The 13,728-nt window shown below is 40.4% G+C and overlaps 1 protein-coding gene across 1 annotated transcript in view; it reads right to left on the bottom strand.

Moving 5' to 3' along the window:
* Window positions 1–12,822, bottom strand: part of LOC103908170 (transforming growth factor beta receptor type 3-like) — a gene marked incomplete at its 3' end in the record, with an annotated part of 58,915 nt that extends 46,093 nt beyond the window's left edge. The window contains exon 1 of the mRNA XM_009290496.2: window positions 12,651–12,822. Coding sequence (XP_009288771.1) covers window positions 12,651–12,711 — 61 coding nt within the window. The remainder of the gene's footprint in view (window positions 1–12,650) is intronic.
* Between the last annotated feature and the right edge of the window lie 906 nt (window positions 12,823–13,728).

Below are 13,728 nucleotides of genomic sequence, written 5' to 3'. Positions count from 1 at the left end.
TTACTCAAAATACTTGAACAATACTTCGATACTCTACTTCTGTAAGAGGAAAGTCAGTTTTGATCTAGTGCAAACATGAGCTGCTGCAAAAAAGGGAGGCTCCACTACCCCTGCCACCCACCTTCAAGGGTCCTTGTATTTGCTCTAGCAATCATGAAGGTGCAGGGAAAACCGCTCTTCTAGGACTTCAAAAGCTGTCACGTAAGCAGACAGGAGCCAGGCTGAAACTTGTTCTCCCTATCAGTGGACCAGTGGTTAAAATTCCATTCCCTTCAATGAAGTTGATACCCATTATTTTACTAACATCTCATGAGACTCGTGATAATTTACTGGCCGTACAATGCAGAGGCAGTCTTAACATTACACTGCAAGGGAAGTTACTTGCTTAAGCATGAGCCTGGCCGTATCCCTACTGTAAAAAAGCCACCCCCTTCTGATCAAAGGAAGAGTGGCACCAACATTTTCTAATGGGATACAAACAACCGAATAAACAGACACACACACACACACACACACCCCCCCAAAGTCAACACAGACCTGGCTCATAATAAGAGAGAAACAAGGCAGAGCAGTTCAGCAGTCCCACTGCTCTCCGCCCTACTACCAGTGCCACAAGCTTGGCTGGAAAAGATGGAACAAAATTCTTGTTGAGCACAAACGCCCTTTTCTCTGGATAACAAGGCTACAGTAAAAAATCAGATATATTCAGAAATAAAGCACTGAAGTGTACTCTCATTCACCAATTCTTTAGCTGCCCTTAATATAATCATTAACAGTTTAGTTAACCACCTAGGACAGTCAACTGCAGTTTTCATTCACCATAAATGCAAAGAGAGACCCCATATATAACCCACAATACATTGTTAAGCCGTTGTATGAAGAAAATATGTTTATATTAAAAACTTCCAATGTAACTGCATTGTTGTATTTAAATGTTCTTTGAGATTATCCAGGAGATTACAAAGATGGTTGTTTAAAAAGTCTGTGCCAGCTGCTCTATGTGTATATTAGGAGCATTACAAAGGCATCAAAGACTCATTAGTGATGAGATCACCCAGGCTAAGGAAACGTACTAATACACATCTCAGATACCAATAGTTACAGTGAGGTATTCGACACAGGAGGAAGAACGTACCCCCAAGGAAAGAGGGGAGCAGAGAGCATCATGCTCACTGCAGGGTCCCACTGAAAGCGAGTAATAGCGCGAGTCCCTTCATTGGCACTACAGCCCTCGCACAGCAGGTTCCCACTAAATCTCTCTAACTGTGGCCTATTTAACAAAATAGCACGGAGGACCTAACATAACAAGTGGATAGGAAGAAAAGGCAAACAAACCCATGTATCACAAATGGAGGAGGAACATCAAAAGACTTCAGACCAGGTCAACTGTATTGTTACCGCTGCAGGACATGAACCCTAGGATTAATTCCATTAAGGAAGAAGGAGCTTCGCTACACTGCTTTAAAACTTCTGCCATAAATTTGTCCTAGAGATGTAATGTTATACGACCATATTGGGATCAGACACCTACTGACTGGTTTCGAATGCGATTAAGGGGCAGAAGACGTAGCGACTCTGTGCAGAAAGTTATGGTCTGAACATGAACCCTTTCCAGTTGCAGGGGCTTGTAGCCCGCGAAGCAGCAAACTGAATCCCCAGAGAAGTATTCCAGCACGGGACCCCACCAAGGAGCACTGGGACGCCAGCATACAGGCTGGCACCGAGGAGCACTAGAGAAAAATCATATCCCTTCTACTGGAACAGAGAATTGCTCCTTTCAAAAATTTAATGAAAGCAACTGGAACAAGGAGACAACACAGCTATCAGAACTGAATCAACTTAATTAGTTCAGTCAAGTAGAACAAAAAAATGTTTATTGCTCTAATTAAATTAATCCAGTCCACTAGGCCAAAAAAGCACTGATTCATTGCTCAGAAATCCTCCCTAATAAATCCCAATTTCACTCTACTTTTTCTTTGAGCAATCTTGTCAAATCATAGACAGATACATGAACGCTTGACCTATAAAACCATCTTAAGTGCATTATTATTTCTCTGGAGAAAGAGGGAAACTACATTCTAGGACTCCTCAACACGGGGGGGCGGGGAAGGAGTTCTTTGTTAGCAACCTTTACTTGAAATGTCTTAGACAGTTTTTTGCTGACTATTGTGTAGTGTGCTGACTACTTTTGTGTAGTGCTTGTTTGATTTTGAAACAAACAGAAGAATTAGGTGGTTAGGTTTTCTCTGCATACAGGAAGATTTTAACAACACCATTAAGCAGCTCAATACTCAGAACTGTTTCATTAGAATTCTTTTCTCCTGAATCATATCAATAAAGTTGAAGTTCAGTCTGGTATTCGTAAGAGTTGACTTACTCACAGGCTTCTTGCTGCAAATGTACTTTTGAGATCCAGTAAATGTAACAGAGACCTAGAATTAAGTATCTTTAGTTGTTAAAATTCTTTTATTCAAAATCAACCACCACAGAAAGTCTTAAACATTGTTTTACTTTGGGCATGAAATTGCTTAAAAAAAACCCTAGCTTTGCTGATTTCAAAAAAATAAAAGAGAACAGAGATTTCAAGAGAATTCACAAGCAACAGAACAGGGTCTTTTTCAGGACTGCTTTTATTTTTCTGCTACTGGCATGAAACATTCCTTATTCTGAGCATTTTCGTTACATGATTTTTTTTTTCTTGTTATAGAAACTATTACTAAAGTCAGTTTGCTGGCCTTTTAACAAGAGACACCGGAGAAGCATTTGCCTAGGTGTTACAGTTTAGACAACTGTAATCTTTCAAAAAAACCTCAGAGTCTCCTTCCTATGATGCATATTTTAGCGCTCTCACTTCCATCTGTGACGATACATGTTATCACAGAGATCAAACATTAGCACTGGGAGAATGAAAGCGAATGCAGCGAACAGTATGGCCACAAGCACTATTTCAGCAAGAAAAACAACTACTACTGGCCTAGTTCCAAAAAGCAACTGAGACAAGTAATATCCAAGGTAATCTCTGAACAGTTTTCTTGCCAATTTTCTCAAATACCCATTACATTTTCAGCTTGAAGGTGAAAATATCCCACAGAACAATTAATTACTGCTTTGAATTCATTAGTGCTATAAAAGGAGATTTTGCCAGACTGACCTAACATTTCAAAGCAGAAAATGCAGAAAACTGGCAACCTTTACAAATTACATAGTTTAACAAATCATCTCCAAAGATGAAGTCTGCCCTCATGCAAGAAACTGAAGCCACATATTACACGTCTAACATGTTGCTCAAACTATGCACGGGAGGTAACACAGTCCTAGCTGCTGTTGTAAGTTTTCTTCTAATGATGCAAGAGAAGAGTCACATTTCACCTGAAAACCCTTTTGCCTACAGCAAAGTAAGAGTGGTCTCATACTTCCCATCCCCTTGCTTCGAGTATGACTGGTTCTACTGCCTGTAAAAAAAGTGATTTTTTTAATTTTTTCTTTTTTTTTTTTTTTTTTAAATAAGGGTTGGCATGGCAGGAGGAGAAAGAGAAAAGAGAAGCAACTCCATCAGTTAAGACACTCCTCAGGACATCATAACTAATTTATGACTTGCCAAAACTTCAACCACCTTGTTCCTTATCCGAGATCACAAAGAACTGCTGCAGTTCAGCATCCATTAGTCTAAACACAAGCAAGGCAGGCAAAAAGTCTGACAGACCTTTAAATAAAACCTTGGCCATTTTCATGCTTCCAAAAAAGGGCTGGGGGGAGGTTTTGAAGAATTAATGAGATAACAGCAGTTAGCACCGATGTGATCCAAGTACTTTAAAGCTATTATGTTAGCCCTTCAAACAGTCCTGCATGGAAGACCATGGGGCAGAGCGCATCTGTTTTACCTATCAAGAGACCAAGATTGAGAGATGAAATAACTCGTGGCGAGATCACAGAGAAAGTCACTAATCCAGATACAAGCCTTTCATCTTTCAGTCAAAAGCCGAGGCTCATAGGTTAGTCCTATGCATTTAATACACCTATGGCCATCAGGCCACAGGGACTCCACGGGAAGAATTGATCCAGCCGTCGGCCCAGGCATCGCTGCGCTGTTCTCCAGGAGTCCCTGCTCAGGGCCGAGGACAGGCCACAGCTGGGGAGAATCGCTCTGACGGCCCGTAACTCACTCCACCCTCTCCCAAGGGTCCTTCAGACACAGGCATTTACATTTGGTCACCACGCAGGACGAACATACGCGCATCGAGTCACACAGGGCAGCTGCGTGTTGGCTGTATGAAAAGCACGTGTCAGTCAGCGGGCAGGAGAAGACTCCACCGCGGTCCTCGGACACAGCGGAGCAGGCAGCACACTGCCCAGCCATGCCCTGAGCCGCACGGAGGTTTTATGCTTCAGTTTCCCAAGAGGAACCAGGAATCACCCTAAAAATTGGACTAAACACACACACCCCACACACAAATATATACGATGTGTGGCTACTGCTGTAAAGGTTTCTCATCTTCTACAGATTTCCTTAAAGCAACCCCAAACGTGCAAACTGAACTACGTTAAGCTACTTCAGCAACAGCTACATTTTTCAAATAACCTTTTCGCCTTTACTCACTTCCATACCGTTGCTGAAGCCTAAGGAACCCCGTGACATTGCGATGCTAAGTGGCCATTTACCCCCGCTGATTTTTTACACGTTAATAAAAGGCGCACAATCTTCTGAAGGAAAAAATGTCAGCTTGACTTAGTAGCTTGAATCAAAATAGCTTGAGGAGAATCTCTAGTAGGACATATGCTCCATTTAAATGGAAATTAATAATATGAAGGAAAATCCTATTTATTCCAAGATAAATTGCATCAACCCTCCTTTCCAGACACAAGGCAAATTTGGTCATTTAGGAAGTGAAGAAAAAGAAAAGAGGACAAGAACTGAAGATAACCACAAAATCAATTCCTCACCCACTCTTGGCTCCAAGTGTTAAGTAAAATAAATACATTAAAAAATTAAAAACAAAACAACAACAACAACAAAACAACCAACACCCACCAAAACACCAAACCTCTTTCAGAGGAAAGTAAATTTTTTGCTGAAGAGGTAAAACAGCAACAAATCTTACAAATGTTTCCATCGCCTAACCCTGAATTCCTTTTTTTGTTGCTTCTTCTATGCACCGCTTCCAATAATGAGAGTAACGACGTTTCGGTTTAGTTCTTTCCATCCCTGACAGGTAAAATCCCTTTTTTATTAACTGCCTATTAGTAAGTCCCACAGTGTAGTAGTTGCCAAATAAGGGAACAATAACTCCATCTTTTATAAATTACACTTAGAAATACGAAGAAAAGCATACTGTGCTTGAAGCAGCTGCACTTTACGGAATTATTAAAAACCTTTGCTTTTGTCACCTGGGGTCAAAAATTTATCCTTGGTGAAATTCCATTGACTTAAAACAAGTTTACACCAAAGATGAATCCAACTCAATGCCTTCAGGTAATGAAACATGGCACAGAGTCTTTGTGCTGAATACGTTTTTTTCACTCCAAATTCATCTCTCCTATGACTTACAGCCTGAGGGACTTCAGTTCCTTTTATTGTCATTAGCTACAGAGGATGAAATTATTTCTCTTCTTTGAAAAGGAATGTATCTGGTCCCTGTATTCTCTCTATACTATAACATAATCAGTCGTGAAACAACAGTGTTGATACATGCAAATATATTTCTTTGATAAGCTTTTCCACTGAGAAAGACTTGCAGAAACTCAATACATTTTTCATGTGAAAGTAACAACTCTTTTTCTAATAGCAGATGCTCCATTTCTTGTTGAGACACCTTAGGATCACATTCGGGAATGCTGGGTTTGGGGTGCTACAGCCCTTGGAGCCTAATTCTTCCTGTGGCAACAGATAAAACTGTGCTGTTTGATGCTTGCACAGGCCCTGCTTAGTCCAAATGACAGAATTTATATTATTTTGCAGCAAAAGAAACAAGCAAGCACAAAATAAAGTCAGAATTCTGTAGAGACAAGGTAAGCAGGTTCAACATATCAATAGCTGAGATAAAATTATTCTCCCATCAAAATTAAAAGAGGAAAAAAATTAAATGGCAAATACATACTAGTTAGAAGACAAGGGTTTTTTAGGTATGTCCCAGAGTACCTACCACTTCACTCTGCAGACCCTTGGGTTCAGAAATCTTCTGTACCTCTCCCTGACGTTAGACAAGACAAAAATACCATCTTTAGTTAACTAAATACACCCTTTCCATTTTTTTATTAGTTAAAGAGATCAAGGGTTTGTGCTAATTTTAAGACAAATGATAAATGGAGAAGCTAAGAAAGAGTTAACAAGGGCCTACAGTAGAGAAAGGATATTAAAAGATCTACAAGCAAAATCCTAAATCCCAATTCCCTTCAGAAAACAAAAGAATTATTTTTAGCATGGTATTTATAAAATAATTATGTGATGCTTAGAACTTGTTAAAGACTAGAAGGGTTTGTGCTAATTTTAAGACAAATGATAAATGGAGAAGCTAAGAAAGAGTTAACAAGGGCCTACAGTAGAGAAAGGATATTAAAAGATCTACAAGCAAAATCCTAAATCCCAATTCCCTTCAGAAAACAAAAGAATTATTTTTAGCATGGTATTTATAAAATAATTATGTGATGCTTAGAACTTGTTAAAGACTAGTTTCTCTTTAAAAAAAACCCTTAATACATTTCCTTAGAAAGACAAGGATTAATGCCATTCACCATTCCATGCCATAAAATTTTTCGCAAAACTATTTTTCATCAGTTGAGTACTTCCCTCCAGAGACACTCAGTAATGCTGACATTTGCCTGCATCTATACAATTCAAGTACTGCATTATGGGCTTAATATTTCTTAAATTCCTTTGGCATCATCCAGAGTCAGTTTTAATCAAAGAACCAGACTTTCAGTTTTACTAATAAATGCTCTGGTTCAGCAAAGCACTTAGATACATGCTCAGCTGTTTTGCTGAATCAGGACCCACAACCCCACATCCTACTGCTCCACGTGGGTGCAGAACTCTGCCGAAATTCAACTGTTTATAGCTTCAGAGCCTTGCTGATACAGGAAAAACGCAGTCTGCTGAGTTCAAGCCATTCCAAGTCTGTGATACAATTACCTCTTCTAAAATATATAACCTTTCTCTGTATCCTGACACCCAAAAGTTCTTTAAAATTTCTGGAAGATAAAAATACTGTTTATGCATAAACCACACAGAAGTTACACAGGAGCTGACTGAATTGAGTTGGCTGAGAGACAGAGGGAAGACCAGATTAAAAACTTAATTTACGCAGGAATAGATCACCAAAGGGCAGCGCTGAAGAAACATTAATTCAGAAGACCTACAGATTTAGTCTAGCTTCCCAGTTTTGATCAGTCTTTGCATTTAAATTGCTCACTTAAAAACATCATTTACTGCTTGAAAGTTATTACTTCTTTTTGTGTGAAATGAAGATTAACTATCAATTTTTTTATGTATCTTTTGGCTTCCCAAAGTTATCTCACCAAGCTCACTGACATGAAGTTAGGAATACATCATTTGGTTCCCTATCAGACGAACATCTGACATTAAGATACTTCAAATCACCATCAGGATACTGAAAGGATTTTTAAAAAAAAAAAAACAAACCAGCCACCCAACAATTTCCACCTTTAAAAGCGAGTCAGTGGTTCCTAATTAGTATTTCTTTGAACTGAGAGCATGATAGGCTCTCATTAAGAGCGCGGCCATTCCCTCACAGCCACTACAGCAGGGCTCCCAGCCTTTCGGACCCGGAGCGTGGCAGCGGCACAGACACAAGGCGTGCGAGGCACAGCACACGAACCAGCCCTCTGCTCCTCTAACTCTTCTCTGAGCTTGCAAGTCTTTAAATGCTCCAAGCACTGGTTAATCTCGTCCTCTAAAAGGCTTGCTATCCAGACCGTAAAGGGACAGGAGTTACTGGGTGGTTTTTCAAGGGAGGCAGAGGTTGGCTGGTTATGAGAAAGAACTGAAGGAAAAGGGAGGTGGAGAGTGAAATCTCTAGCCATTCAAAAGTTACAACCAGCCTGTGCTTTACTTCAGTCCTAATAATTCAAGGGCCAACCTCTGTCCCTCGGTTCTCATCCTCTGACCACAATTTAAACAAACAAAAACCCCCACACCTCTGGCAACAAATATTTTGAGGAAAAATAAAACTTAGAATTTAATTACGTCTGGGAAATACCCAGCAAACACTGTTTAAAACGGAAGGAAATTTGTGTGAGTGACTCCCAGCATTATTTCTTTTTTTTTTTTTTAGATCACGTCCTTCACCTTCCAGTGGAAGGACTTTCTATTATACTTTGAAGGATTCTATATTGCTTTTGGAAACACAGTGTTCAAGGTCAGGGGAAGTTCCTCTTTTAAAAAAAAAAAGTCATGACAAGGCCTGTTTCTTCCTGTTGTTACGCTTATTATCATGGCCCCCATCACCACCATATCTGGGGGGCACAGATCCAAAAGATACATTAGCTTACAAACAGCCTTATTGAAAACGAAGCACACATGCTCTGAAGAACGTAAGATTACTTATACGAACAAGTATGTAGAAAGAAAGAAAAAAAAGCTAGGATAACAATACAGTAGAGAACCAGGGAATAAAGAGCTGCTGAAAGAAAACCATAGAGACAGACCTAATGTGAGCAGATAAGCCAGTAAGCTCAGCGTTACAGAAATTGGGTAAATTCTTCAATATATCCAATTCTTACAGTCTCTCCATCAGCCTGACCACAACCATGAAACTCTGTCACAAGGAGAGGGGCGTCTACAAGGCAAGCACAGGCAACACCAAATGTCAAGGGGGTTGAGGGAAAGAGAACATAGCTGCGTGGGCAAATTCTGGTTGGTATCAGATGCCATGGCTGCGCTGATGATTTGCACCACCGGAGGATCTACCCCAGAAGGCTGGAATGAGACCCTTGGCCAGCGCAGATCCACAGGCCGCATCACCCTTCTATCTTCTTTCCAGCTGAACAGTAAGGCAGGAAAGAAAAAGGAAAAAAAGGAGTTCAAGTTAAAAAAATTTTCCCATTCCTTCATGGAAGAACCTATCTTGTTGAAGGTTTGGCCCTCAGGGTCTAGGGCAGATATGTGTTTCAGCTGTCCTCTTAAGACATTTCATCAAGACATGCATCATGCACCCAACTGCACAAATTTGCCAGCAAGTAAAATAAATATGTTTCAGCCTTTGATTTAAGCCACATTAGTGCAGAATATTTTTGCTCCCAAGACTACAAAGCCAGACTTGCTTATGAGGTTATCCAAGGCTGTAGCGTGTGCAGTTCTGAGTGTTTGTGTGGAGTTCCTACTGCAGGTTGCCAGACCTTAGTTTAAGCCCACTTCAAAAACATAATTCCTTCAGACAGGCAGATAGTTTGCCAGCAATTCTCCTCTCCATCCTGCCTTGGACTTTCCATGGGGAAGAAAAATCTCACAGTAATCAAGGTTTTCTTTGCAGTCTTTTTCTGTACAATTGAAGCTGCATAAATATGAGCTTATGAGCAATCTGTGTACAAGCTAAAAGTAAATCAGATTCAGATAAGCATTTAGCTACATATATCCAGCCAGTAAGAGGAGGTAGAGAAATAGGCAAGTATTCTTTGACTATTCATACAGACCATTTTCAATGCAAAGTTAGTGAGGTGTATTCTTTAAGCTATTAGCATAAAAAACATGCAGTTTTGTGGCTCAGGTTTGAATATGCATCTCTGTGCATCATGTCATCTAACTCACGGGTTTTTTGAGATATGTTTAACACATTAGTACCTTAAAAAGCAAGAATGGAAAGAAAAAAGAAAACCACAAAATATTCTGTCTAGAAGATCACCTATATCTGAAAAGATAGCAATGCTGAAGATACTGGAAAGTCAGCAACAAAACCTAGACCAATAATAGCAGTGTCAGTGTAGAACTGGCAAACAAAAGAAAGGTGTGCTCTCCTGCAGCAGCCTCACTACTTCAGAAACAAAGAGTAAGCTGGAAAAAGGCTCAATAGATAAAAATCAACACCCTAGGGAGGTGGCATGCTGCCCCCTGCCTCCCCCAGGCTTCACCACAGGCACGCACGGATTTGACTTATACTTCTTAGTTTTATTTATACTTCTCAGTTTTATTTATACTAGTATGTTAATGGTTCAAGCCTGAAAAAGCGCGGGTTCCGTACACCGGCAACGAAGAGCCAAGCCTGCGGTACCCTGGCCATCACGCTGATAACGGCCCATGGGCATCTGCCACAGCTTTTTCCGCACACGACTAGAACGCGTTGCTTGCTCCCACCCGTATTTCACCTATAGCCACAAATTCCCTGCATTTGAGGTATAATTGTTTGGGTTAACAGGACTCGGTGACTACTAACATTAAAACGTTGCAAAAGCTCGATCTAAACCTTCAGAGAGCTGTCCTTCCTCAGTTGTAATTATATCTGCCTGAGATCTCTCTCTCCCCCCGCCTTCATCAGAGTCCATCAGTTCTTTATTGCTCTTATCTTACCGTACTTGTGATGCTCTGTAAAGGACATTAACTAGTTGTTCTCATTAAGAATTTATTGCAAAAATAAAAAGCATGGAAGAAAACCAAAACCCACAGGATAGGCACAGCTAGAAACCACAACGATAGTGCTTCCTCACCTCCCCCTACCGAACTGTGACCCTTTCTACTCCCCTCAGTTATCTTCTTCCCATGCAGATAGCGGGAAGAATCAGCCTCCAAGAAAGAACTAACTTTGAAGCTAGCCCTGCTCTGAGCAGGGGGCTGGACTAGACTTCCAGAGGCCCCTTCCAGCCAAAATCATTCTGACTCTACTTATGAATAAGCATCTGATCAAATCCAAGGCCACAGCACTTTTTTAAGAGTTTGTTTCAAGAATAGCTGCCAGAGGAAAACACAGAATTGGGGAGTAAAACCAAAAAAACCACAATAAACTTTGAGACAGACACGCTAAGGTTACTGAACAACTTTCTAATAGTAGTACTACGTTTGATAACCCTTTTAAATTAGTGGGTTTTAATTAAAGCTGGCATTAGGAGGTAAGCTGACTTCTTTAGACAAGCAATCTCCTCAGCAGCAAAATGCAATTGTGGTTGTGATCAATTAAAACAGTTTTGATTTTCTACACTGGCACTTTCTTTTAAAGTAGATTTTTACGCATCTATAACGAGCCAGATTCGCTCCAAGTAATCGCTCTTCTCAGCCAAGACCAGCATTCATATCCTCAGCTCAAGCCGCAGGCACACTCAGACACGCCCTGTATTGCTGAAAGTTCATCTGTAATGAAGCTATTGCAAAATGTTAGCATCACGTACTATTAAATAATCGAAGTTACTAATGTTGGATGGATGCCTTCAGGAGGTCAACCCCAGAGAAAGTCCCACAAGGCCTGAGGGCTTGAAACAACATAATTTTCCATGCTGACGACGAAAGGAAGCCAAATTGTAACACATTTAATTGCTCAGCCCTGTCTCTTCCAAAGCTGGTCATCTTTTCCACAGTGAGGCCATCTCAGACTTAAGCAAGCCATCTGTCCAGTGTCCACTTTTCCCACTACCTCATTCTGACTGACTGTATATCCACCCGGCCTCTTCTCCAACGACCCCTGCTGTATGCAAGCTGGACACATAAGAGGCGGCTTCCCCTTGTGACCACGGGAAGAACTTTGACAAACAAACATACTGAGAAGAATCACTTCAGCAGTTGAAGAAACTACAGTATAAGCTAGGCACTTGAACTCTACAGATCTTTCCTTTCGCTGTCACAAGTTATTGCAACACACTGTTTTAAAAATCCCTTTCTAGGACAAAATGTGGGATAGGAACAATCCCCATAAATGGCAACGCACCTTCCTAACCTGTGAGACCTCCAGTAACACTGACAACTGTTAATAGAAGGTCTTTGCCACCACCATTGACAGTTGACTTTAAAACAGATTAGACAACTGTCCGGAATGACCGAGGTGAGGTTTAACCCAACAGGGGAGGAAGGATGGACTCAGTGACCTATTAGGTACCTTTCATACTTATTTTCGGGGGATTTTGTCATAAATTTCTTTTTATAAACTAAGTAATTGGAACTTAATTCCGGATTACACACCTTGAAGGCAGCAGTGGGCTGACTTGGTGCGCCCGTTCAGCCCAGCTCTGTAGAGAGACCCTAGCTCAGGTTCTGAAGAAACGCAGCTTCACCAGCACAGCCCTGCACCCGGGGGTAATAAACCCAGCCTCTCGACACAGCTAATAGTTCAGCCTCAGCATCACGCTGGCAGAGCCACCCTGCTTCCACTCCCAAAGGCTTCCGTGGCAACCTTCCCCTTTCTAATATACGTGCACCATGCAATTCCCTTTTTTAAAATAAAGAAAGAAATTACCAAAGTAATTCAAGTTACTGCTGCAGTTCTTTAATGATTTTAAGAGGGAACATAGGTGCAAGAAGACTCTCTTACAGGAACAGCATTGTCCCTCACATCACCGTACCAGCACTCATGATCACAACAGTTTTATATAAAGCCTAGACACAAATATAAACTTTAGCTGACCTACATTTTTCCAGGATGAAAAAGTATTTTTGATCAATAATTCTGAATATATACAATAAGTTACACTGAATGCATGATTTACATAACATCACCTACCTGCAGCTGCAAAGCACAAAATCATCAAAGCAAACACCGAAGTCGCACAACTTGAAGACATTTTTGCAAACGCTGTATCTTCTCAAATCAACTCCCTTTGTAGCTCTTCATGTAGATTTACTTCCTTTGAAATTTGTGGTATGTTTTGAAATCAAATCTTCCAGACTTTTAATTGCCTACAGAAAGAAGTAAAAAATAAATTTTAATACAAATATAACTTACAGAAATGTTACTAGATATTTAAAATTGTCTCCCTGTAACAAGAGAAACAATTCTTTCTTAAAGGACTACTAGAGGAGTGCCTTTTATATTGCCAGATACCCTAGGTAGTGATAGCTTAGTACCCTTTCCTCCCTGTATTTCAGCACTTCTTTGCAGCTGTTGCTCTTCCATATTATCCACTGGGCAAGTTGTGATCTACTTGGAAGTGAAATCCCAGAGTTCTTTCTGTCAACTAATACTTACGTCCTGCTGAAGCCTGCCAATGGTACTCATAGCCCCAGACATGTTTATTTTAAGTATTCAGACTTTCTCTGGGACATATAAACATTTGTTTGTTTATTTATCTGCTGCTACCTTTATTATACCATAGAGAAATGTTTCACATGTGCTCTAGCTGGTTTACGGGTAACACAATAAATTTAACTCATCATTTCTCAGTATCAAAGAAGACTTTTCGAGGCCACTTGACGCTAAATATAAATATAAAGCTGTTCAGAATCTTTATTTTAAGAGATTTCAAGACATGATACACCAGGTCAGTAAAACAACTTAAGTGTGCTATACAAATAAATGCCTGCAGGCATTAAAAACGTCAAAAATTCTGACCCCAGAATGCACGCTGCAGATTTTTGAGGGGAAACACTTACTACAGGCACAATTTTCTCTTCCACTTTTTTTTTTTTTTTAAATCTATTCTCAGTCATCTAGATGTCTAGAATGAGACTACGGACCAAGTAGGTAAGGAACCAGAACGTTGGTATCACATGCAATGAAATAAAAACCTTACCTACTTTACTTCACTACCAGCCTTCAGGAGCAGATGACAGATGGTGCCTTAGCAACCACACACTCACCA

Source organism: Aptenodytes forsteri, unplaced genomic scaffold (genome assembly GCF_000699145.1).
Source record: "Aptenodytes forsteri isolate BGI_AS27 unplaced genomic scaffold, ASM69914v1 Scaffold237, whole genome shotgun sequence".
Lineage (NCBI taxonomy): Eukaryota > Metazoa > Chordata > Aves > Sphenisciformes > Spheniscidae > Aptenodytes > Aptenodytes forsteri.
The sequence above is the reverse complement of the archived record's forward strand: the minus strand, read 5'-3'. Positions and strand labels throughout refer to the sequence as shown.